Source organism: Zootoca vivipara, chromosome 2 (genome assembly GCF_963506605.1).
Source record: "Zootoca vivipara chromosome 2, rZooViv1.1, whole genome shotgun sequence".
Lineage (NCBI taxonomy): Eukaryota > Metazoa > Chordata > Lepidosauria > Squamata > Lacertidae > Zootoca > Zootoca vivipara.
The window spans coordinates 17,670,279-17,696,454 of record NC_083277.1 but is presented as its reverse complement, the minus strand read 5'-3'; the positions used below and the strand labels follow the sequence as shown (position 1 = coordinate 17,696,454).

General features: G+C 44.9%; 3 protein-coding genes and 1 pseudogene across 4 annotated transcripts; all 4 read left to right on the top strand.

The window, feature by feature from the left end:
• Positions 1 to 68: 68 nt before the first annotated feature.
• LOC132591600 (zinc finger protein RFP-like) lies at positions 69 to 10,416 on the top strand. 2 transcript variants are annotated; one of them, XM_060270855.1, is made up of 7 exons: positions 69 to 714; positions 1,945 to 2,040; positions 4,463 to 4,633; positions 5,206 to 5,228; positions 5,761 to 5,867; positions 8,613 to 8,648; positions 9,100 to 10,416. In XM_060270855.1, the coding sequence occupies exons 1-7, from the start codon at positions 271 to 273 to the stop codon at positions 9,615 to 9,617; spliced, it is 1,395 nt and encodes a 464-aa protein (XP_060126838.1). In that variant the 5' UTR covers positions 69 to 270; the 3' UTR covers positions 9,618 to 10,416. The 2 variants fall into 2 exon arrangements, with proteins under 2 accessions (XP_060126838.1, XP_060126839.1); XM_060270856.1 differs by lacking the exon at positions 1,945 to 2,040.
• Positions 10,417 to 12,186: 1,770 nt separating this feature from the next.
• On the top strand, positions 12,187 to 21,919 carry LOC118080939 (E3 ubiquitin-protein ligase TRIM39-like). The gene is made up of 8 exons (XM_035106987.2): positions 12,187 to 14,307; positions 15,102 to 15,200; positions 17,128 to 17,316; positions 17,945 to 17,967; positions 18,436 to 18,533; positions 19,050 to 19,079; positions 20,184 to 20,225; positions 20,805 to 21,919. Exons 1-8 carry the CDS (start codon positions 13,864 to 13,866, stop codon positions 21,323 to 21,325), a joined length of 1,446 nt encoding a protein of 481 aa, XP_034962878.2. The 5' UTR covers positions 12,187 to 13,863; the 3' UTR covers positions 21,326 to 21,919.
• Positions 13,267 to 13,377, top strand: LOC118081619 (U2 spliceosomal RNA; annotated as a pseudogene).
• A 2,874-nt stretch (positions 21,920 to 24,793) lies between the features above and the next one.
• On the top strand, positions 24,794 to 25,279 carry LOC118080945 (histone H2A-like). The gene has a single exon (XM_035106998.1). The coding sequence runs from the start codon at positions 24,806 to 24,808 to the stop codon at positions 25,277 to 25,279; it is 474 nt and encodes a 157-aa protein (XP_034962889.1). The 5' UTR covers positions 24,794 to 24,805.
• Positions 25,280 to 26,176: the final 897 nt, after the last annotated feature.

Below are 26,176 nucleotides of genomic sequence, written 5' to 3'. Positions count from 1 at the left end.
ACTTTCCCACTTCGTTTCAGCGCCACGCCCCCTTCAGACCGATTGGCTCGTCTCCGTGTTGCGCTGCGTCCTCGCTTTCGCTTTCGCCCGTGTCCTCCTTTCCGTTCCTCCTCGGTTTGCAGGGATCCTCGGTTTGCAGGGATCCAGGCTGCGAAGACAGTAGGGATCCTCCGTCTTTGGACCCCAAATTTACCTATACCCCGGCGGGGCGGGATTCTCTTTCTCCCGCGTTGCCCAGACCGCGCATTTTGCGCGCAAGTAGGCAGACCCATGGCCGCTGCCGGAGACCCCTCCATAACTCTCCAGGACGAAGCGACTTGCTCCATCTGCTTGGATTACTTCCGCGACCCGGTGATGATCATCGACTGCGGGCACAGCTTTTGCCGACCCTGCATCGCCCAGTGCCCGGAGGGGCCGGGCCGCGACCTCTCCTCTTGCCCCCAGTGCAGGATAGCTTTTCCCCGGGGCAACCTCCAGCCCAACAGGCACTTGGCGAATATGGCCGAAGCGATACAGCGCCTCCGCCTGCAGCGCCTCTCCCTGGCCGAAGGGGAGCCCAAGAAGGAAGCGCCGAAGTTGTGCGGGAAGCACTACGAAGCCCTCCGGCTCTTCTGCCAAGAGGACCGCGCCTTCATTTGCCTGGTCTGCAGGGAATCCCGGGCGCACAAAGCGCACGCCGTCCTCCCCATCGACGAGGCTGCCCAGGATGCTAAGGTAAGCGAAATTGCCGTTCGTTTTTGGAGAATTTTGAGGACTAAAGGGAAGGGGGAAATGACCCTCCAGATACTGTTGGTCTTCAGGTGCCAACATCTCCAAGCTTTTATTTAGTGAAAAAGTGGTTTCTAAACCCTTTGATTAAATCAAAATATTATAATAATAGTAATAATTTATTATAATAATTTATTATTTACACCCCGCCCATCTGGCTGGGTTTCCCCAGCCACTCCCGGTGGCTTCCAAAAGAACATTAAAAATACGGTAAAAGATCAAACATTAAAAACTTCCCTAAACAGGGTTTGTTAGTATTTTCATTCTCCATTGCTGTTGCATCTCCATTGCTGTTGCATCCACTGTTGACATTCCTGATAGGAGTGTGGGAACAGAACTCATACACTGTACTTCCATCCTGTGTGCTTTTGTGTTCTTCTCTTTGTTTGCTGCTTTCGGACAGAGCAGACGTGTGAAGCTGCTGCTCACACTAGCCATGTTGTTGTTGTTTTTTATTTGTTGTAAATAAAGAACTTTTGTGATGCCAATGCCTCTACAGCCTTGCTTCTTGCTGTTACTCTGCTGATGCATTAGCGTGCCCACAGCTCCACAGGAGGTGGATCGCTGGACACCTGTGTGGCTCCCGGACTGGGCCAAGTCTGGTTGTGTGGGGGCTGGAACCAGGGGCGTAGGAAGGTAGGGGCGTGTCACGCCCCCGGAGGCATGCCACGGCCCTCCGGGAGATGCAACCCCACCCCTGGGAGGCGCGCCACGGCCCTCCGGGAGGCCTGCCACAGCCCTGGAACGTGTGCCCCACCCCCGGAACATGTGTCCTGCCCCTCTGGGAGCTGCGTCCACCCCCAGAACGGGCGTCAGCCCCGCCCCCGGTGCCAGAGCATGAAACTCCCCCACTGGCTGGCACGTTCAGAGTTGCCTTCAGATGTATTCTAAAAGTCGTATAGTTGTTTATCTCCTTGACATCTGATGGGAGGGCGTTCCACAGGGCGGGTGCCACTACTGAGAAGGCCCTCTGCCTGGTTCCCTGTAAGCTCACTTCTCTCAGTGGGGGAACTGCCAGAAGGCCCTCGGTGCTGGACCTCAGTGTCCGGGCTGAACGATGGGGGTGGAGACACTCCTTCAGGTATACTGGACCGAGGCTGTTTAGGCCTTAAAGGTCAGCACCAACACTTTTAATTGTACTGGGAGCGCTGAGTGCATTTTTTCTTTTTCTTTTAGGATCAGCTCCAAAGTTGGTTAACAACCTTGAAGAAGGAGAGAGATGATATTATGAAGCAGAAAAGTTACACTGAGAAAAAAAATCAGGAATCAAAGGTAGGCAGCTCTCAGTTTGCCATCCACTGAATGCAGCTGCCTCCTTTTTGTGCTCTCCAGATGTTCTGGACTGCAGCTCCTCTCAAGCTCGGTAGAGAAGTTGTTGTTGTTGTTATTAAAATATATATATCAACCTTCTGCTCTGGTCAGACCTCACCTGGAGTACTGTGTCCAGTTCTGGGCACCACAGTTCAAGAAGGATACTGACAAGCTGGAAGGTGTCCAGAAGAGGGCAACCAAAATGGTCAAAGGCCTGGAAACGATGCCTTATGAGGAACGGCTTAGGGAGCTGGGTATGTTTAGCGTGGAGAAGAGAAGGTTAAGGGGTGATATGATAGCCATGTTCAAATATATAAAAGGATGTCATATAGAGGAGGGAGAAAGGTTGTTTTCTGCTGCTCCAGAGAAGCGGACACAGAGCAATGGATTCAAACTATAAGAAAGAAGATTCCACCTAAACATTAGGAATAACTTCCTGACAGTAAGAGCTGTTCGGCAGTGGAGTTTGCTACCAAGGAGTGTGGTGGAGTCTCCTTCTTTGGAGATCTTTAAGCAGAGGCTTGACAGGCATATGTCAAGAATGCTTTGATGGTGTTTCCTGCTTGGCAGGGGGTTGGACTGGATGGCCCTTGTGGTCTCTTCCAACTCTATGATTCTATGATTCATCTGAGGATCACAGGGAGTTGTCATCCAAAACATGTGGAGGACATCAAGTTCAGGAGCCCTGAATACCTGTGTGGGCTCTTATGGGACTAAAATAATCCGTGTATATTCATATAGGTGTATAGTTGATAAATCATTGTATGACTAAGGGGATATCAAGAATGCTCAAGGATATATGGGCATGGATTCACGAGACTAAGAACAAATCACAGCTAAATACAGGTAGGCCCGTACAACATAAGCTGAAGTGTATCAAGGCTCCTACAAAATGCTTTGTTAACATTTCAGATATAGAAATGGATGAACACAGGATTTCAGAAGTGAATATGGTTACATTATAGATTTCTGGAGCAAAATGCGTAGCTAAAGATCTTTCGCTGGCAGGGGTGTCAACTTGAATAAAATATTGGAGGGGGGACAGTTAAGCTCCGTCCCACATAATTGATCACATGAGGCAGTGCACACATACCATTTGAATGGCAATGCCCAGCCCCCTCAAATATTTTACTGTGTTACTTTGGAAGTCAAACGTTTGACTTCCAAAATGTTCGGGAACCAAGGCACAACTTCCGATAGGCTGCAGGACTTTCGGGTTCCAAAGAACATTCGAAAACCAGAACAAATGCTTCGTTCGACTCCCAAGGCATTTGAAAACCAAGGTATGACTGTATAGCTTAACTGAAGGAATCAGATAAGATAGTGGGACAAGGTTGGAAATACGTGGTTTGCAAAACAGGAGGAAGTAATGTTCTTGTCCAGGTCAGGAAGAGCAAAGAAGAGCAAAGAAACCAGAATCCTTTCTATTGGGCATGGTGGGAAAATAATTGCCTATTAAAGATACCAATCTGTTTCTATATGCCACAACTGCAGCTAGAATATTGTTAGCAAAATACTGTAAGACACCGAAGATACCTACAGTAGAGGAATGGCAAATGAAAATGTTGGACTATATGGAACTTGATGACCTGACTGGAAGACTACGCGACCGGGGAGAGGAGAAGACGGAAGAAGAATGGAAGAAATTTTGAGTGTATTATAAAAAAATATTGTAAAATTGATATATGAAGAGAAATATAAGCAATTGTGTATGTTGCAGGTTGAGAATTAAGGGAGAGGTTTTTAAAATATAGATTAGAATTATATAATGGATGTTAAAGATTAAAGAAAATGGGGTAATGGTAATTATAGATATAAAATATGAATAGAACCTGCGTGAAAGGATATGCAATGAACCGCTAAACAGGGGGCACGAGGAAGTCCATGAGTGAAATTAAGTTAGAATTGATTATCATCTTGATTTGTACATATTTTTTGTTTTCTTTTTTCTTGTGTGGATGATTTGAATGTTTGATTATGGGAAGATATGTCATTGTTCTTTTTCTTTATAAAAAAATTCTCAATAAAAATATATATATATTTTTAAAAAAGTAAGAGCAAAGAAGTGGGTGAAAGGTTATCGCCAGGAGACTAATGGGGGGGGGGGTTGGGAATGAATCAGAAAGAGATGACCCCAAGCTGGCTGCTGGGAGTGCGCATTCTATTCTCACAGTGACCGAACAGATGCCTTTGGGAAAGCCCCCCTAAAAAAAAAACCACTGGAAAAATGCCGACCTCACCGACCGTTTTGTTAGGTGACACTTTCTGTTATGGTGGAATGACTAAGGCCTGGTGAAACTAAGCACAACTGCCTCTGTTTCCCTGAGGATGGAATCACAACAGCATACTGAATTCGGTGTCTTTCGTCCTCTGTTCTTGGCAGAAAGGTGTGGAAAACATCAGGAATCAAATTGTGGGAAAGCGGGAACTGCTAGAAGCACTTGAAGAAATCGACAAAATAGCCAGAGAATTCTCAAACCGCAGTTCTCATCTCGCCGAGCTGATTAAAGAGGTAGAGGAGAAGTGTCTGCAGTCTGCCTTTGAACTCCTGCAGGTGAGATTGTACTACTAGATGTGAAAGCCCGGGGGAAATTGGGTGGATCGACATTCCTCTCATTATTATTTTTTTGTGTACCCCTCCGCAACAAAAAAATGTTGGACTTCGACATGTGAAAAGCATACTGTAGATTTGTTTCAGTCCAGACAAACCTTTGTGTGTGTTTTTTTACAGGTGTGATGGCAAATATGAAGAAGCAGAATCTGATAGCGATAACACAAAAAAATGAGACTTTTGTGTTCTCTCCCCCCCTCCCCTTTTGACACTGGAGGAGCCATAGGGTCATAGTCAGTCCTAATCCTACTCAGAGTAGACCCACTAGAGTTAATGAATATGGTCAACTTAGGTTTGTTAATTTCAATAGGTCTACTCTTGGTAGACGCTATTTGAATACAACCCATAATAATGGTCTTCTTTTTTACTAGGGTGTTGATGGTCTGTCCTGTTTTCATTGTTCCGTCTTGAAAGGAAGGTGGGCTGTAAATGTGCAAAATGCATTAAGAGTTGGTACTTAATGAACTGTAATCAACTTTGAAAAGTGGGGCTGATCGATTTATCTTTTCCCCCAGGATATGGATCCCTTGCTGAGCAGGTAAGCCCCTGTTTACAGAATCGTAGAATTGTAGAGTTGGAAAGGACCCACCCGCTGCAATGCAGGAATATGCAGCTGTGTCTAGGGTTGCCAGACTCAATAGAGGACAGGACTTCTGTGCCTTTAATTGCCCTGCTCTCTTTTGTGTCTGGAAACCTTAAGAGGACCCAGCAGACCCTTTGTTTAATTTCCAAGCGAAGGGTCTGCTGGTTTCTCTTTAAGGTATCCAGACTCAAAAGAGAGCAGGGCAATTAAAGGCACACAAGTCCTGTCCTCTATTGAGTCTGGCAACCCTAGCTGTGTCATATGGGGAATGAACATGCAACCTTGGGATTATCAGCCCCATCCTCTGACCAGCTGAGCTATTTTGCAAGATTGGGACAGTCCTGCCATTAGGCAGATTAAGGCCGCCATCTCAGGCATCTGATTATGGCATGAATGTGAAGCAATTACCAATTACTGTATTCAACAGGAAAGGAATCAAGGAGAAGTATAAGACAATGCTTTATTTTAAGTCATATGTTCTTTCCAGATGCGACATAGAAATATCTGGGGAACCCAAAGCTGATCTGAATAAGAAAGTTAAGTTGCGTGATGAAAAACTACAGCTGGTGCAGACCAAGTTGCGTCAGCTTTCAGGTAACAGATTATGTTTTAACTAGGATAATAACAATCATATGAGTCAGTCAGGCTCGCCCCCCCCCCCAAGAGACAGAATTTTCCACAGCAGAGTTACCGTATATATATGGGAGTCCTTCCCCACCTCACACAGTGCATATCAGTATTGGCAGTTCACAAAGCCAGGTCTTGATCTGTGTCTGTGGTTAATCCTGAAGTAATTAGAGCAGAACCTTATAAAAAGTCTGTAGAATTATTCAGAGTACTGAGTTGCAATAACAGGAGAGCTCAACCGAAGCTACTACTCAGTATTGGGAGACTCAGACTTTCTTTCCGAGACTGCTTTCCCTCATAGGGAACGAAGCAGTAAATATTAAACAAGTATCCCCTTAACTCCCAGCATGACCAGCTAAAATCTTACCTGCACTATTGGGACCACAGTTAAATATTGCAGCCTTTCTGGTTTCTCCCTCCAAAAATGAAAAGTATTCACACACACACACACACACACACACACACACACACACACCGGTATATAGAGTATACATCAAATGTGAACTCTTCTAACATAGATGGTATCTGAAACTTTGTCTGAGTTTCCTCTCCACCTTTCTCTCCCCACCTCCAAAACTGACCAGGTGAATTTGCATCCATCCTGGAATGGGAAACAAGCATTTGGTCTAGAACCTTCCATGAGATATGAAAGCTGGGCCCCAGTGGCTGGCATGCTTGGGCACTGCTGCTAAGACTGTTTTCAGATGGAGGGAAACTGGGAGGTGTTTGGCCTCATGTGCATGTTGAGACGTGCGTGTTAGACTGAAATTAACTGATCAAAGAGGAATGGGGTGACTGTTGTGTTTTTGAATGCTGGTGGTGTACCACAGCACCTCAGTCGGCAAAGAGCTTAGGGGTCTTTTCCTGACCATTGACATTTGTTTTTTGACGATAAGTTTGCGGGTCTAACAACACTGGGTCATCAAATGGGGTGAAATAAACGAATGCATGCCATGCCTCTCCTGCCCCCTGGAAAGGAGGCAAAGAAACAGCGAAAATGTATATTTAGGACTGACCGAGAGGAGATTTTCAACAGGAGAGAGTTAGACTGTAGTCTAACTCTTAATACCTCGGAGTAGGCCCAATGAACTAGACAGGGCATTCTTCTGAGAAGATGTGTAGAAAACATCAGAAGCTGCCTTCTACTGACTTGGACCATTAGTCCATCTAGCTCAGGGGTGGCCAACTCCCAAGAGACAGATCTACTCACAGAATTTGTTAGGAAGGAGGAAAGCCCCATTTTGGGGGGTGAGGGGCAAAGATGTTGAACTTTTTTTAGGGGAGCCAAAGTTTTGTTAAATTATGATTTATATATGATGTATGTGTATATATATATATATATATATATATATATATATATATATACACATTTATATATGATTTATTTATAATTTATTTATGATTTATTATGATTTACTATGATTCATATATATTTGGGTTTCATTTTTGTCTCTTTAATTTTTTGTTTATATTTTGTAATCATTATTTTGCTATTTTGCTATTTGGTTAACTGATATTATTTACCATTAATGTTTGTTATTGTTGTTTAGTTTAACGTTCTATTTTGTATATGCATTTTAACTTCAATAAAGCTATTTTTAAACATTAAAAAAGAGCTTCTTGGGGGGGGAGCCAGTGATCTACCAGTAACCTACTGGTAGATCACTGTCTACCTGTTGGACGTGCCTGATCTAGCTCAATATTGTCTGCACTGGCTGGCAGCAGCTCTGGGGTTTCAGGGAGGAGTCTCTCCCAGATTCCAAGACTTTCCTGCATGCAGGGCAAATGATCTGTCACTGAACTATATAACCCTTCCCCAGAGTTTGGATTGTAACGAAGTAAGATAATTTTTCGTGCAGGACTGACACCTTTCAAATTATATATGACATACTGAGCACCTTGCAAGGCCTGGTGATTAGCTGTGAGTCTAGCCTTGTGATTCCCCTTGCAAAGCTTTCTGTTAGACTCATGAAGTGGGGGTGAGAAGGGTCACCTGAGATCATTATCACATCAGTGGATTGTCAATCTGGCCAGTTCCTCATTCTTATCCATTTCTTTTCTTCTTCTTTTTAAAAATTTTAAAATAGCCTTTATTGAATTTAAAATAAATATAAAACAAAACATATTCAACTAAAATACCAACAAAAATACACAACAACAAAAGAAATACACAAATAAACAACCAAAGACATTCAAATAAAACTTACCCTATCTTCTACCTTATTTGTCAGCCTAACTTCTACGTCTTCATTTCAATATCAATATTCACATCTTCTTTTCCAGATCGACTTCCCCTTCACTTCCTCCCTGGCTTCAAAGTTTTTAACTTTCCTACTGCTTCCATTTATTTTCCTCTTGGAATTCTACGAGATATTCGTTTTAAACCCAAGTTCTTTCAAATATATTCCGAATTTTTCCCAATTATTATTAAACTTTTTATTTGAACCACCCCTTATCGAATTTGTCAATTTGGCCAGATCAATATAGCTAATTAATTTCTCTTGCCAATCTCTAATAGTGGGGACATTCTTATCCATTTCTATGGAGTCCTCCTTGTGCAACTCGTGCACCTTGAATGAGGGGGAAAGGGTGTTCGCTCTTTGTAGTTTAATTAACAACAAAGCTTCATTCGTATATGATTAAACATGCTGCAAGGTCTCTTCTGTTAGCCTTACAGCGGATATTTTACCTTTTTCTCTCTTTCACTCCTAGACCGTTCTCATTCCAACACGGCGAAATGGATAAAGGGTAAGCTTCTTTTCTGGAGAGCAAAAACAGGCCGCCGCCACCCCAGCAAGTAAATAGCTGAGGGGGGACTTAGATTGGGGGACATGGTGTGTGGAAAGGGTTAAATTAATCATTTTCCAGCTCAAGGGCCACATTCTCTTCTAAACAGCCTTCCAAGGGCCACATGCCATGGTGTGTGGGGCCAGAAGGAAAAGTGGGTGAAGCAGGGAATGTAAATTTCATCTTTGTTTCTGCACACGCAGTCTCCAGCTTGCAACTCTCACCCTGCATGTGGCTTGTATTCTCGCCATGCAAATTTGGCTGTATGAATTGGCCTAATTGGTTCTGCATTTCTCCCCTTCTAAAGAATGCATGCAATTTGCGAGCTCGGTAGGCTACCTTATGGAAGTAACTGATTCTGTTAAGTGTTTGTCTTGTTTGCTTTACCATCCTGCTTCCTGTTGTGTTTCAGAAAACGTGGTGTTTGATCCGGAAACAGCCCATCCCCGATATATTGTGTCTTCAGATAGAAAATCAGTATGGTGGGGAAAGGTCCGTCAGGACTACCCCTACAGTTCAAATAGGTTTGAATACACTCGCTGTGTACTAGGAATGCGAGGATTCTACTCTGGGAAACATTATTGGACGGTGGATGTTGAGGATGTCGACCATTGGGCTGTGGGCGTAGCCAAAGAGTCTGTGGAGAGGGATAGAAAAATTGATCTTGAACCTGATGAGGGGATCTGGGCAGTGGGGTTTAGCAATGATCAGTTGAAGGCTCTGACTTCACCTCCTACCCCTTTGGAAACAGAAGATGTCCCAACACAGATCCAAGTTAAGTTGAACTATGAAGCAGGGTCTGTGGCTTTTTATGATGCTGAAGATAAGACCCGCCTCTTTATTTTCCGGTCAATTGATTTTGAAGGGGAGGTAGTTTTTCCTTTTTTCCGGATCGTCAATTCATCAACTTGCCTCCAGCTGTACTCTTAAAGCACATGGTCCTTGGCCTGTGCTTTGCCTTTTCTGGGTGCTTGATGTTAGTGCCGAAAATATCCATTCTATGCACATTGTCTTTGGAAGTCTGTACAGAAGAGCTTTCCAAACTGTGTAGTGGCACATTAGTGTGTCAGCTGCAGTGTGCAGGTGTGTCGCGCAAACGCTCCCCGCGCTCCTCCCGGGACTGGGAAGCGGTTTAACCTGTGCTTTGCTAGTAAAACTGAATTATTGTGTCGTGAAATGATGCATGTCTAAAAGCATGTCACCAATATGGAAATTCTGGAAAGCTCTGCTGTACAGGCTACAGTTTCCATCCCATGCTCCAGTCCCTGCTTCTCCCTTCAGCATAAGACAAAGGTGTTTTGGTTTGACTGTGCAGACGATTACTTTATAATTCAGTACAGCAAAGGAGCACAATAATATTGCATATAATGTTTCTTTAATTTTGCACCCTCTTGGTGGTGCCGATGGGGAATTTCTTGCCAATGCAAGTAGCAGCTTCAGAGGGATTTTCCTTGGGACCATAGCAAAGGAGGAAAGGGTTAAATCCTCCACCGAATTTTGTGATTCTCATAATCATCAGCTTCTTCCCTCACTCAGCATTTTGCAGTTTTAAAATCCTCCATGCTAAATGCAAGGCCATATTTTGTCTGGTTTTGATCCTTAGTTTATATTAACTTTACTATTTATTAGCATGTAACTCCTCAGGTTTCTTTCTTTAGCTTTTTACGTTTAATAAACCTGTGATTTGATGTCACCGTTGCAGTCTTTCACTAATTTCATTAATCTGTCAATAAAGTTATAAAAAATTCCTTTTAACCTTTGTTTTGACTCAACTAATTTTTTATGCTGCAGTTCTGTTATATGTTTAGTTTATTAAATTGCTTTTCTTAACAGATTAAAGGCATCCTAAAAACTTTTTAAAAATTCCATACTGAACAAAAATTATACAGATAATGTTCATAGCGTAAGAATTATTTTTTTAAAAAACTACCATCCCCCCCAAAAGTACACTAACCAATTAACCAGGCCTATGTTGAAAGCCATCCCATCCTAACCCTTTTTCTTTTTTAAAAAAGAACCACACTGAACATTCATAGTCATAGTGTAAGAATTAACTATGAAACCCACCACCCCAGAAAAATAACAAAACCAGGCTAGCCAATTAACCAGGCCTATCATCACCTCACATCCCATGAAATGCTTGCAACTACAGGAACATCTTACCATTGTGCCAGAAAAATGACAATGTTGGTGCCAATATTTTGTTTTAAGGTACATGTTTTCAAGATGGAGTATTGTATTTTGTGTGAGGCCCCACCTCTTGTCCATTGTCTCGCCCTTCCCTCTTTTTAAGAAATGTTTTATTATTTGAACATTGGGCAGTTGAGCATGCTGCTAAGTGCAACCCCAGTTCGACCCCTGCTGGATATGGAGGAGTGCTGGGATACTGCTAGTGGAATACCATATTTTTTTCATGTTGGCTTTGGCGCCCTGAGTGAGGACAAAATTTGGTACCAGCCCCCTAAATATTTATTTCCACAATAATTCCTTATTTATTTATTACTATTTTGCACCCCCTCAGCTTGGTGCCCTGGGTGGGGAAACATATTGCGCCCCCTAAATTGGGCAGTGGTCTGGGTACCCTTTTGAGACAATGAGGACTAGCATCATGGGAGGACCTTGGTAATCTGGCACCTTGAGCAGGGCCAAAATTTGGTGCCCCCCATAGATCTCAATTACAGTGGTACCTCGGGTTAAGAACTTAATTCGTTCTGTAGGTCCGTTCTTAACCTGAAACTGTTCTTAACCTGAGGTACCACTTTAGCTAATGGGGCCTCCCGCTGCCGCCGCGCAATTTCTGTTCTCATTCTGAAGCAAAGTTCTGAACCCGAGGTACTACTTCTGAGTTAGCGGAGTCTGTAACCTGAATCGTCTGTGTTGGGTTCAATCAGAACCTGTTGGGGATTGTCAGAGCCCCAAAGACCTGTTTCCCTAGCCAACCAAAACTCCTATTCCCTTGGGTTCAGTACCAGGTTTCCAAGTATCAGGCCCCTTTGTACCAGAGTATCACACAGCTTCCAATACCGGTAGCATAGGAGTCCCATGTCTGGCGAAGGAGTGTAAAAATAAATCACAGGAAACAATTTAATACAGTTGTTGTTTAGTCATGTCTGACTCTTCGTGACCCCATGGACCAGAGCACGCCAGGCACTCCTGTCTTCCACTGCCTCCCACAGTTTGGTCAGACAGACAATTCAATACAGACAGAAGTAATAAATCACAGGAAACAATTCAATACAGAAAGAAGTCCTTTACTGTCATTCTTGAGCGTAATGGTTACTAACTAAAATCATAATAAAAAATTCCTTCAGTAGCACCTTAAAGACCAACTAAGTTTTTATTTTGGTATGAGCTTTCGTGTGCATGCACACGCACACACACACGAAAGCTCATACCAAAATAAAAACTTAGTTGGTCTTTAAGGTGCTACTGAAGGAATTTTTTAATTTTGTAATTTAATTTTGTTTCGACTCAGACCAACACGGCTACCTACCTGTAACTAAAACTAAAATAATCTATCAGATCCCTTCAGTTCAAACTGCTCCAGGCTAAAAGCTGCCAGAGCATTTCACACTATAAGAGAGCAAAGATCAGATGAAACATCCCTTTGTCCCCTGCAAATGGCACATTAGCGCTAATGGCCCATTAGCCAGAGCCTAGGGCTTGCCAATCAGAAGGGCGGAGGTTTAAATCTGCAGGTTGCTCGGTCCCTGCTCCTTCCAACCTAGCAGTTCGAAAGCACGTCAAAGTGTAAGTAGATAAATAGGTACCGCTACAGCGGGAAGGTAAATGGCGTTTCCGTGTGCTGCTCTGGTTCGCCAGAAGCAGCTTTGTCATGCTGGCCACATGACCTGGAAGCTGTACGCCGGCTCCCTCGGCCAATAACACGAGATGAGCGCCGCAACCCCAGAGTTGGTCATGACTGGACCTCATGGTCAGGGGTCCCTTTACCTTTACTTAATAGCTCATTAGCATAATTAAATCCAGACGGTCTCCTCCATGTATTTCACAATGTTTAATCAAATCGTGATAATTTTAACCAGACATGTCCCAAGTCCGTTTCGGGGGTCTAATCCAGCTCACTGGCCTAATCCAGCCCCTGTGGCAGTTTATTTCCTGGGGTAAAATCCTAAAAAAGAGAGCTCAACTTCAATCCTAAAAAAAGGTCAACAACTTTGGTCAGCCATCACACGTTCACTTCATCAAATCTGGCTCTCTTTGAAAAAGTTTGGACACCCCTGATAAACTTTTCCTAAATCAAGGAATTATGGGGAGTCTGCTCCTCCCTCCCCCAATTCAAAACAGTATATTTCTTTTGTATTAGCATGTTTTAATGTTGTTCACTACTTTTGGGAGTTTTGGGGGTGAAAAGCAGTATATAAATAAAACATATCCTAACAAGATCCCAGACACCCATCACTCCTGGTCCTCTAGTCAACTGGATCCCAAACTGATTAAGAAAGAGGAAGCAGAGAGCAGGAAAAAGGCAAACACAGGTACCACTTCTTAAAATTTGGACACGGTTGGGTTCCCATCCCCACGTGGCAGAGTGTTGCCATTGTTGTGAGGGTTAAAGGGAGAAGATTTTCTGCTTTTTGGCCAAGATCAAACGTAGGATCTGCTCTTACCAGTTTAATAACTGGCATGTCCTCTGCTAAACAATAAATACAAATACAACCTTTGACCTTTCAAACTTTGGGTGGGCGGGTCATTGCGTTTAGTCGTTACTATGCTATTTCCCCCCACGCCCATGGTTTTATATTGTAAAATCTTCGGATGAAGGGCGGATACATGCCACCTTGCAAATGTAAGAAAGACAAGTGGTGCAATCAAAGGGCATTTAAGCACTACCATTAGCATATCTTCATGGGTGTGAGTCGTTTCCTGAAAAGTGCATTACTGTATTCTGTTTTTTTTGTCCCCTCGCCCCAATTCTCTTCAGCGCCACGCCCCCTTCAGACCGATTGGCGTCTTGCTCGTCTCGGTGTTGTGCCGCGTCTACGCTTTCGCCCGTGTCCTCCTTTCCGTTTCTCCTCGGTTTGCAGGGATCCAGGCTGCGAAGACAGTAGGGATCCTCCGTCTTTGGACCCCATATTTACCTCTGCCGCTGCGGGGCGGGACTCTCTTTCTCCCGCGTTGCCCAGACCGCGCATTTTGCGCGCAAGGAGGCACACCCATGGCCGCTGCCGGAGACCCCTCCATAACTCTCCAGGACGAAGCGACTTGCTCCATCTGCTTGGATTACTTCCGCGACCCGGTGATGATCATCGACTGCGGGCACAGCTTTTGCCGACCCTGCATCGCCCAGTGCCCGGAGGGGCCGGGCCGCGACCTCTCCTCTTGCCCCCAGTGCAGGATAGCTTTTCCCCGGGGCAACCTCCGGCCCAACAGGCACTTGGCGAATATGGCCGAAGCGATACAGCGCCTCCGCCAGCAGCGCCTAAGCCTAGCCCAAGGGGAGTCCAAGAAGAAAGCGCCGAAGTTGTGCGGGAAGCACTACGAAGCCCTCCGGCTCTTCTGCCAAGAGGACCGCGCCTTCATCTGCCTGGTCTGCAGGGAATCCCGGGCGCACAAAGCGCACGCCACCCTCCCCATCAACGAGGCTTCCCAGGATGCTAAGGTACCGTAAGCGATATCGCCCTTCGTTTGGGGAGAATTTGGAGCACGAAGGGGTTGGGGAAAGGGTGACCCTCCTGATCAGGCATAGGCAAACTCGGCCTTCCAGATGTTTTTGGGACTACAACTCCCATCATTCCGAGCTAACAGGACCATTGGTCAGGGATGATGGGAATTGTAGGTGGAAGAAGATTGGAAGAGTTTTAAAGTTTATTTGAAGAAGTATTGTAATATTAATTAGTATGAAAGGGATCTCAAAATACATATAATGCTGTAGTTTAGGAATTTCTTTTAGGATCAAGGAAAATATGATAAAATGATAGATAATGGTTTAGAATTAAAAATAAGTATAGATAGAAAATATGATAATAGATTAAGAAATAGAAATTGCTAAAGAGGATTTGCAGTGAATCGCAGTAAGGGTGGCTTGAGGATGTCACCTTAAAATGATTAGAAAAGAGGTTAAGTTTATGAAATTTTGCATTTTTGTTGTTGTTGTTTATTTGTTTCTGTTTTTTCCTGTTTTGTATTTGTGGATGTAGTGTTTTGTTTCTAATAGATGTTTATAAAATTAATTAAAAACATGGGGGGGGGGAGGGAGTTGTAGTCCCAAAACATCTGGAGTGCCGAGTTTGCTTATGTCTGCTCCAGATAATGCTGGTCTTCAGGTGCCACCATCCCCAGGATTTTATTTACAGTTTTACTTGTATACTACTGTGAGAGCTCTTTAGTGAAAGAGTGGTTTCTAAATCTTTTAATTAATGGTATAAGCGCTGAATGCCAATTTTTATCTTTAAGGATCAGCTCCAAAGTTGCCTAACAACCTTGAAGGAGGAGAGAGATGAAATTTTGAAGGGGATTGAAGTGTGCAGTCAGAGAGAAATTCAGGAAATGAAGGTAGGCAGGCTCCTGGTTTGCCATCCACTGAACGTAGCTGCCTCCTTTTTGTGCTCACTTAATTTTATTGTACACAGGTTGTACATTGACAATAAAGGTAGTATTATTATTCTGGACTGCAGCTCCTCTCAGGCCAGTTAGAGGAGTAGGTGTTGTTGTTGTTGTTTTTTAAATGTATAAACCGATCTTCATCTGAGATTCACAGGAAGTTGCCATCCCAAACATGTGGAGGGCATCAAGTTCAGGAGCCCTGGATATCTGTGTGCTCTCATGGGACTAAAATGACTAAAATAACCTGTGTATATTCATATAGGCGTATAGTTGATAAATCATTGTGCGGCTAAGGGAAAATAAAAAATGTTCAAGGTTATATGGGCAATGGATGCATGGGACTAACAGCAAATCACAGCTAAATGCAGATAGGTCTGTACAACATAAGCTGAAGTGAATCAAGGCACCTACAAAATGCTTTCGTAACATTTAAGATATAGAGATGGATGAACACAGGATTTCAGTAGTGAATATGGTTACATTATAGATTTCTGGAGCAAAATGTGTAGCTAAAGACCTTTCACTGGTGGGGGTGCCAACTTGAACAAAACATTGGAGGGGGGACAGGTAAGCCTCGCCCTGCATAATTGATCACATGACGCAGTACACACACACACATTTGAATGGCAATGCCCATCAACTTTGGGGTGGGGGCAGCCCCCTGAAATCCTTTCTTGGGGGGTGAAAACCCCTAGGAGTTGACACCTCCTAGGTATTGTGTTTTTAATATTCGATTGGGAGCCGGCCAGAGTCATAGCTGCTAAGTTATCCCTTTTGTTAAGGGATTTTCCCATATGCTGAATAGGCTTCCTCGCGAGAAAAGGGAAAACTTGGCAGCTATGGCCAGAGTGTCTAGGGAAACCCAGCCAGATGGGCGGGATATAATTTTTTTTATTATTATTACTAGTGTGTTTCAGGCGCTAGAAGATATGTGGCCTTACCTCTCTCTCTGTGCTCGCTCTCGTGTTGTGCCCCGTGGCCGAGCGCAGAGAGGGAGGGAAGGCCGCGGCCTCGCCGCTCCTCTCACGGGCTCCTCCGTCGCTGCTCCACATCCTCTAGGCGCCCATGGACGCCGGCCCCCTGAGGGCGAGGAGCTCAGGACGGGCAGAGGGAAGGTGAGGCACGCTCGGGCCGGGCTGCTCCCGCTGCTGCTGCTACCGCCTCCGCCTCCTTCCTTCGCCAGAACAACGGAGGCTGGTGACGAAGGTGGCTCTGGGGGCGCCCATGGCTGTCTCGGGGCCAAAGCCGGGACAGTGGCGGCAGGGGGCGGGGATCCTCTAGGCGCCCATGGAGGCCGGCGTTGGAGCGGCCCGCTAGCACAGCCTCCGGCACCGCATGAGAGTGTCCTGGGCGTGGCGACCGAGATATTGTCTCTGCGTCCAATCCCTGTGTCCGTGGGGCACATGCGCAGTAGCGCGGACACAGGGAAACAGGGAATCTGGACGCAGAGACACTTGCACATTATTATATAGGATTATTACTAGTCTTCTTTTTCTTCTTCTTTGGCGATCACTCGTATCCAAGTAAGATTGTCTTCCATAAACACGGTTTTAACAATGGGTCCGTAAGTGACTGTGGAGGCCAATTCTGGATCCACACGCCCTTCCACTTTTTACCTTTATTACCTTTACCTTTATTATTACTAGTATAGCTTAACTGAAGGTATCAGATAAGATAGTGGGACAACGTTGGAAATATGTGGATTGAAAAACAGGAGGAAGTAATGTTCTTCTCTGGACCTTTGCATTAGGTTACACCTCCTACTTGTTATGGTGGAGTGAATTAAGCCCTGGTGAAATTAAGCACAACTGCCCCCCGGGGATGGAATCACAACAGCACACTCAATTTGGTCTCTCTTGTCCTCTGCTCTTTGCAGAATCGTCTGGGAAGCATCAGGGATCAAGTTGCGGGAAACTGGGAACTACAAGTTGTGGGAAACTGTGCAGAGCTCATGCAGTCAATCGACAAAATAGCCAGTGAATTCTCAGAGCGCAGCTCTCATCTCGCCAAACTGATTAAAGAGGTAGAGGAGAAGTGCCTGAAGTCTGCCTTTGAACTCCTGCAGGTAGGATCGTACTAGTAGATGTGAAAGCCCAGGGAAATTAGGGGTGGGTGGACATTCCTCTCCCGAAGCCTTTTTTGTTGTTGTTCCCCTCCCCAACAAACAAACAAAAAATGGGGAAAAATTTTAAAAAATTGTTGGACTATGATATGTGAAAAGGGTACAGCAGATTTGTTTCAGTCCAGTCTAACCTTCATTTTTTTAGAAGCCCATGATAAATTTGATGGCAAATACGAAGAAGCAGAAACTGATAGCGATAATGCAAAAGAGAGAGAGAGACTTTCATGTTTTTGAATCTTGTTCTCTTCCCCTCACCCCCCTTTTTGACACTGGAGGAGCCATAGGGTGGTAGTCCGTGCTAAATCCTACTCAGAGTAGACCCACTGGAGCTCATGAACATGGTCAACTTGTTCGTTAATTTCAATGGGTCTACTCTTGGTAGACTATTTGAATACAACCCATAATATTGCTCTTCTTTTTTTCCTATAGTGTTGATGGTCTGTCCCGTTTTCATTGTTCCGTCTTGAAAGGAAGGTGGGCTGTAAATGTGCAAAATGCATTAAGAGTTAGTACTTAATGAACTGTAATGAACTTTGAAAAGTGGATCTGATCGATTTATCTTTTTCCCCAGGATATGGATCCCTTGCTGAGCAGGTAAGACCCTGTTTACAGAATCGTAGAATTGTAGAGTTGGAAAGGATCCACCCCTTGCAATGCAGGAATATGCAACTGTGTCATATGGGGATTGAACTGACAACCTTGAGGTTATCAGCACCATGCTCTAACCAACTGAGCTATTTGGAAGATTGGGACAGTCCTGCCATTAGGCAGATCGAGGCCGCCATCTCGGGCAGCTGATTATGCCAGGTTTGCCCAAGGTCTATTTTGGGGGCCTAATTCGGCCCCCGTGGTAGTATATGTCTTGCGGCAATTTTTTTTTAAAAAAAGCTCAACAACTTTAATTTTTGGTCGGCCTTCAGCAAATCTGGCCCTCTTTGAAAAAAGTTTGGGCACCCCTAGATTATGCCATGAAAGTGAAGCAATTGCTAGTTCATTCAACAGGAAAGGAATCGGGGAGCAATACAGGGCAATGCTTTATTTTAAGTCATATGTTCTTTCCAGATGCAACATAGAAATATCTGGGAAACCCAAAGCTGATCTGAATAAGAAAGTTGAGTTGCTTAATGAAAAACTACAGCTGGTGCAGCGTCAGCTTTCAGGTAACAGATTATGTTTTACCTAGGATAATAACAATGACATGAGACAGTCAGGCTCAGGCTCAAAAGGGACACTGCAGAGTTATATATATGGGAGTCAACATTGGCAGTTCACAAAGCCAGGTCTTGATATGTGTTTGTGGTTAACCCTCAAGTAATTAGAGCAGATCCGTATAAAAAGTCTGTAGAGTTATTCAGAGTAGTGAGTCACAATAACAAGACAGCTTAACCAAAGCTACTACTCAGTATTGGGAGACTCAAACTTTCTTTCCGAGACTGCTTTCCGTCATAGGGAACGAAGCAGTAAATATTAAACAAGTATCCCCTTAACTCCCAGCATGACTAGCTAAAATCTTACCTGCATGATTGGGACCGCGGTTAAATATTGCAGCTTTTCTGGTTTCTCCCTCCAAAAATGAAGAGCATTCACACACACCGGTATATACAGTAGTGAACTCTTTTAACATATATGGTATCTGAAACTTTGTCTGAGTTTCCCTTTCACCTTTCTCTCCCCAGAACATCCAAAACCGGCCAGTCTGAGAGCAGGTGAGTTTGCATCCATCCCGGAATGGGAGAGAAGCATTTGGTCTAGATCAGGCATCCCTGAACTCGCCCCTCCAGCTGTTTTGGGACTACAATTCCCATCATCCCTGACCACTGGTCCTGTTAGCTAGGGATGATGGGAGTTGTAGTCCCAAAACATCTGGAGGGCCGCAGTTTGGGGGTGCCTGGTCTAGAACCTTCCGTGGGATATGAAAGCCAGGCCCCAGTGGCTGGCATGGTTGGGCACTGCTTCTGAGCCGCAGGTGCCTGCTTTCAGACGGAGGGAAATTGGGAGAGCATGGGGATAAATATTTGGGTGGCCAGTGGTGATGGGAATCTAGCAACTTCCGGAAGGCTCCAGGTGTCCCATCCCCGAGTTCCAAGCTATTCAACAAAATGAGACTGTCCCCTCGCTTGGCCCATCCCATGACAAACTGCCTGCTTTACTACTACCTTTGGGCAGTTAACCCAATGACCTACATACGAGTAACGTACATTCTTGCCCTGAGCGTAACTCTTGTCCTCATTTATGGCTCCTCTTTTTCTTTTGCCAGAGCCTAGGGGTCTTTCCCTGACCGTTGATGATAGTTTTTGATGATAAGTTTGCAGGTCTAACAACACTGGGTCGTCAAATGGGGCGAATTAAACAAATGCATGCCATGCCTCTCCTGCCCCCTGGAAAGGAGGCAAAGAAACAACAGTTGTTCATCTGACAGTTAGCCTTAAGAACATGATTCATGCATTAGTCAATAATTATTGTGAATGATTCTTGTACAGCCCGGTATGCATCCAGAGCAGTACTTACCCTGAAGTGCCGAATCTGTGCATGCTCCCCACGCGATTTGGCGCTTCTGCGCACACACGTGACTTCATTTGGCGTGTCTGCGCATGCGCGAATCGCCGAACCCGGGAGTAACCCGTTCAGTTACTTTCGGGTTCGGCGCGTACGTACCCCATGTTGTACACAACCTGAAGCATACATAGCTAGAGGTATGACTGTAGTTTAATTAGCAACAAAATTTATTGGTGCATGATTAAGCAGGCTGCAAGGTCTCTTTTGTTAGCCTTACAGTGGACGTTTTACCCTATTCTCTTTTCTACTCCTAGACTATGTTCATGCCAACACGGTGAAATCAAAATGGAAAAGAAGTAAGCTGCTATTTCCGGAGAGCGAAAACAGGCCAGGTGTTGGAGAGTTTCCGCATTTGATGTCCTGATGTTTCTCTCTTGAGATAAAAGTTGCTGCAGGGGGAGATCCAACTGGACTGAGGCCCTGGCAGCAGTGCTGAGGGGCGGAGGAAGCAAGTTAGTCCCTGCGCTGTCACTCAAGTCTAAACCACCACCACCCCAGCAAGTAAATAGCTCAAGGGGGGAAATAGTGTTGTGGAAAGGGTTACATTAACCATTTTCCAGCTCAAGGGCCACATTCTCTTCTAAGCAGCCTTCCAAGGGCCACATGCCATGGTGGGGACAGAGGCAGAAGTGGGTGAAGCAGCGAATGTAAATTTCATCTTTGTTTCTGCACACACAGTCTCCAGCTTGCAACTCTCACCCTGTATCCTCGCCATGCAAATTTGATTGTATGAATTGGCCTACTTTGGTTCTCCATTCCTCTCCTCCTAAAGAATATGTGCAATTTGCGAGCACTACCTTACGGAAGTTACGGATTCTGTTAAGCGCTTGTCTTGTTTGCTGTGTTTTACCACTCTGCTTCCTGTTGTGTTTCAGAAAACGTGGTGTTTGATCCGGAAACAGCCCATCCCCGATATATTGTGTCTTCAGATGGAAAATCAGTATGGTGGGGAAATGTACGCCAGGACTACCCCTACAGTTCAATTAGGTTTGAATACGCCCGCTGTCTACTTGGAATGCGGGGATTCAGCTCAGGGAAACATTATTGGACAGTGGATGTTGAGGGTGTCAATCATTGGGCTGTGGGCGTAGCCAGAGAGTCTGTGGAGAGGGATAGAGAAATTAATTTTGAACCTGATGAAGGGATCTGGGCAGTGGGCTTTCGCCGCAATGATCAGTTCAAAGCTCTGACTTCACCACCTACCTATTTGGACCCAGAAGAGGGCCCAACACAAATCCAAGTTTCGTTGAACTACGAAGCAGGGACTGTGGCTTTTTATGATGCTGAAGATAAGACCCGCCTCTTTATTTTCGAGTCAATTGATTTTGAAGAGGAGGAAGTTTTCCCCTTTTTCCGGATTGTAGATCCATCAGCTTGCCTCCAGCTGTGCTACTAAAGCACATGGTCCTTGACCTTTGCTTTGCCTTTCCTGGGTGCTCAGACGAGTCCAGATGTTAGTCCCATAGAGCAGCGGATATCATTTCTGTGCACATTGTCTTTGAAAGTCTGCATAGGCTGCAGTTTCCATCCCAGGCTGCTGTCCCACATTCTCCTTCAACAAAGGACCAAGGTGTTTTGGGTTGACTCTGCAGATGATTGCTTTATAATTCAGTACAGCAAAGAAGCACTATAATATTGCAAATAATGTTCCTTTACTGTTGCACCCTCTTAGTGGTGCCAATGGGGGATTTCCTCCCAATGCAAATAGAAGCTTCAGAGGAGGGATTATACTCAGGACCAAAGCAAAGGAGGAAAGGGTTAAATCCCCCACCACCTTTTTTGGGATTCTAATACAGTAATCATTAGCTTCTCCTCTCAGCATTTTGCAGCTTTACAAACCTGCATTTTGAATGCTAAAACAAATATTGTCTATTTTTGACCCTTAGTCTTCCCCTATATTAACTGTACTGTTTGTTAGCGTAGAACTGTAGGATTTTACTTTTAATAAACCTGTGATTTGATGTAGCCATTGCAGTCTTTCAATCATTTCATTAATCTTAATAAAGTTTTTTTAAACTTTAATAAAGTTTTTTTTAAAAAAATCCTTTAACCTTCGTTTTGACTCAACTAATTTTTATGCTGCACTTCTGTTAGGATAATTTTAGTTTGTTCTGTTGCTTTTCTTTAAAGATTGAAGGCAACCTAAAAGCTTTTTTTTAAGTACCATACTGAACAAAAATGATACATACAGATAATGTTCATAGTGTAAGAATTATTTTTTTTTTAAAAAAAAACCACCACTCCAGCAAAATAACAAAACTAGTCTTACCAATTAACTAGGGCTATGTTTAAAACCATCCCATCCTGTCCCCTGAAATGCCTGTGAGTAAAGGAACACTTTAACATTGTGCAATGTTGGTGCCAATATTTTGTTTTAAGATACATGTGTTTAAGGTGGAGTATTGTTTGGGGTTAGCCCAGGCCCACAGGCATAGGCAAACTCGGGCCTCCAGATGTTTTGGGACTACAACTCCCATCATTCCTGACCACTGGTCCTGTTAGCTAGGGATGATGGGAGTTGTAATCCCAAAACAACTGGAGGGCAGAGTTTGCCTAGGCCTGGCCCAGCGTCCTGACCCCCAGGTATTTTGTGTGACGCCCCAATCTCCTGTCCCTCCCACTTAAAAAAGAAAAGTTTTATTATTTTGAATATTGGGCAGTTGACCAAGCTGCAAAATGGAAGAGTGCTACGAAACGTCTAGTGGAATATTATATATCTTTTAGGCTACTGTCACTATTTTGTATTGTTTTAAGTATCTTATGTATATTACTTTCAATGTATTGTTACACGTCACCCGAATCTGCGTGAGTGGTGTGCAATTCATGGGGTTGCAGGCGCGCTAACCAGGGTCTGTCCAGGGATGGACTTTGGTAATATGGCACCCTGAACAAGAATAACATTTGATGCCACCCACTAAGTATTTCTTATTTCCACAATAATGCCTTATTGTTTTTTTCAACCCCTTGGCTTGGTGCCCTCTGCGGGGGAACCACCCACACCTTCCTAAATCCTGTGTTCCCTTTTGTAGCAATGAGGCACATGTTGTATAAAGATCATTCATTTACAGAAACAGCTTGTGTATATTAATCTGTGTGAGATTTCCAGAAACTGCAAGAAGCTACGTAGGTTGTTTACAATAGAGAAGGGGCCGAATCGCATGTGCCCAGTGAGGGGATCTGGGCCATCTCCTTTAATGGTGGCGATTACTGGGTGCACAGCTCCACTAAGACTTTTCTGCCCATGAGCCTTGACCCTGGAGTGGTAACGGTTGCTCTCCAGTACGAAACACGGGGATGTTTCCTTTTCAGACTATCACAGTGGGTCACTTCTTCATGGGGGGAAAACACCCGCACTTTCTTCAAGATCAGAAGCTCATCAACCCATCTCAGATTACGCAGCCTGGCTTTGTGAAGGCTAGAAGTATGTTTATGAGCCTGTTGCAGGGCACTCTTGTTCCTTAGCTTGCTTGCCCTCAATAGTTTTTGAGAAATCTTCATTGTTCAAGCCATGGCCAGTGGGACTTTTCTGCAAACCTGCAAGAGAAGATATTGGCAGCAATCCAGAGTAACGCTGAGCAAAAGAGCTAATTATCTCATCTAGTGGATTTCGGGCTCTCTAAAGATTCTGGTAACAGAACCATCTTCTAATCTATGACATACACCCCTTCCACACAAGTCCAAGTGCCCACACACTCTGAGTGACTCCAATAGCCAGCCATTAGTTTCTTAGGCACATGCAAAAGATCTGCAGGTAGGCAGAAAGGTCAGCCTTCTGTTGGATGGCAATCTGTCATGGATGCTTTAGCTGAGATTCCTGCATTGCAGGGGGTTGGACTAGATGACCCATGGGGGTCACTTCATTCTCTTAAGATTCTATGATTCTCCACCCCATGCTTTGAAGGCACTAGGAAGCAGGAAGAGGGATTATTGCTGCTTTCAAGTACTGGCAAAGCCCAGCATTGAAAGAGGCCAAATCCTTCCCTCTCCCCTGTTCCCTCCAGCTTCAGGAAAGGGACGCCTCACACTCATCACACTGCTTTGAAGACTCCATCTCTCAACCCTACTCAACAGAATCCTGATCTCCTAATGTTTTTATTTTTATTTTACTTTTGTGCAGCATTTACATTATTTCCGCTCTCCTAGTACAGAGAGAACTCGCATGTGTCTAATCCTTTCAACCCGTTGAAGCGCTTGGTTGCCATTTTTCCCAAGTGCACAGAAACGTCAAGCCCCGCCCCCCTCACAGGGTGTCTGTTGTGGGGGAGGAGGGGAAAGGAGACTGTTAGCTGCTTTGAGACTCCTTCGGGTAGTGATAAAGCGGGATATCAAATCCAAATCCAAACTCTTCCCTCTGCTTTCTCCACCGCAGCCTGCACCTATTTAGCCTTGGAGTCCAGAAGGGCACTTTTACGAAGTATCGCAGGGAATGTCTAACGTAAACTGCGTAACAGGTTTCTTGGCCGACGCGCTGGAAATGTAGAAGCAAAGGAATCTGCTAGGAACTGTATAGGCGGGAGAAACTTGCAAAATATCCCCAGCTCTCACAAAACATCGTATGGGGGGGGGGGCACAACAACCCACGAGCATCAGTATTTCCATTAGAAAACTGTACGGGAAGGGTCGGGTGAACAGAAAGCAGAGAGAGACAATATTTGTCCTTTCTTCTACAATTAATATATTCCGTTCCCCTCTCCCAGAACCACACCCGCGCGCACTCGTCGCCCATTGGTTTAGAAATAGAATCCTTTTTTCTATTGGCCTGTATGTCTTCGACCAATCGCAGCTAGCTCAAGAAACGTATAAAAGGCTCAAAGCACTCCAAGCACCTGCATTCCTTTCGTTCTTTGGTCGAGATAGAAGTCAGGAGGTTTTGAAGATGTCTGGTCGCGGCAAGACAGGTGGCAAGGCGCGGGCCAAGGCCAAGTCCCGCTCTTCCAGGGCCGGCCTGCAGTTTCCCGTGGGCAGAGTCCATCGGCTGCTGCGCAAGGGAAACTACGCCGAGCGCATCGGCGGCGGAGCTCCCGTTTATTTGGCCGCTGTGCTCGAGTACCTCAGCGCAGAGATCCTAGAGCTGGCCGGCAACGCAGCCAGGGACAACAAGAAGAGCCGCATCATCCCGCGCCACTTGCAGCTGGCGGTGCGCAACGACGAGGAGTTGAACAAACTGCTGGGCGGAGTGACCATAGCGCAGGGCGGAGTCTTGCCCAACATCCACGCCGTCTTGCTGCCCAAGAAGACCGAAGCTCTGCATAGCGCGGCCAGCGCTAAGGCTGCTCCCAAACCCCTGACCAAGGCCGCCAAAGGCACCAAAGTGGCCCTCAAGGCCAGCACCGCGCCCGTTGCAGTGTAGTGAGGCCAAAAGGCCAATAGCCCGGACCAGGGCCGCTGACAAAATACCCAGACCCAAAGGCTCTTTTCAGAGCCACCCACAACGCTCCTAGAAGAACTGAAACACTGCCGCCAAAAATATAATTAAACCTCTCGGCTCTCCATTGCTTCGAAAACTCCTCCCAAATGTTAGCTGAGGCTCCCTGTCATTTTACGCCTTTCTTAAAAACACCTTGAATGGCAATCGACCTTTTTGTGCCCCTGATAGCTATTTCCTGCCACCCACAGCACATCTATAAAAGCACCACGACGACCAAGGACTTTATCCCCTGCTTGGTGAAGCAGAGATACAGCCTGCAGCCAATGATTCTAGTAGCTGTCCGCATTTTTCTTTTGTAAACCAATTCGTACCAAAAGACACTCCAAGGCTCTGCACTGTTCTCCACCTGCTACATAATGCTAGGACACTGGAGGATTTGCAAAAAGTTATGAATCGTATTTTTTAAAGGACTTACCAGCAGCAGCAATGCCAAAGCATTAAACACACCCAGCCCCCTTCCTAGGTTGCTGAAACAGTGACAGCTTGGAGTGAACCAAGAGGAATTTATGGGGTGTTAATAACTTAGAAAAACAATAAAGAAATAATTGGCAAAAAGAGGGGATTGTGGTGAAATACAATATTAGTTCTGGTACCAAAACACAGGTAGTGCAGGTGCTATATATTGCCCTGCTTTCCCCCCCCCCACCCCCGCTTCCAATATTTTGAATCGGCATCCTGTGAGAATCCAAAGATTCACCAAAGCAGAACTGACAAACTCATCTCTATCTAAGAGGACCCAAGTGTCTTATACAGTACTTGTCAGTGGTTTCATCTCTTCCCCACCCCTGTTGTTTGTTAAAGCTTTATCCTTCCTCTGCA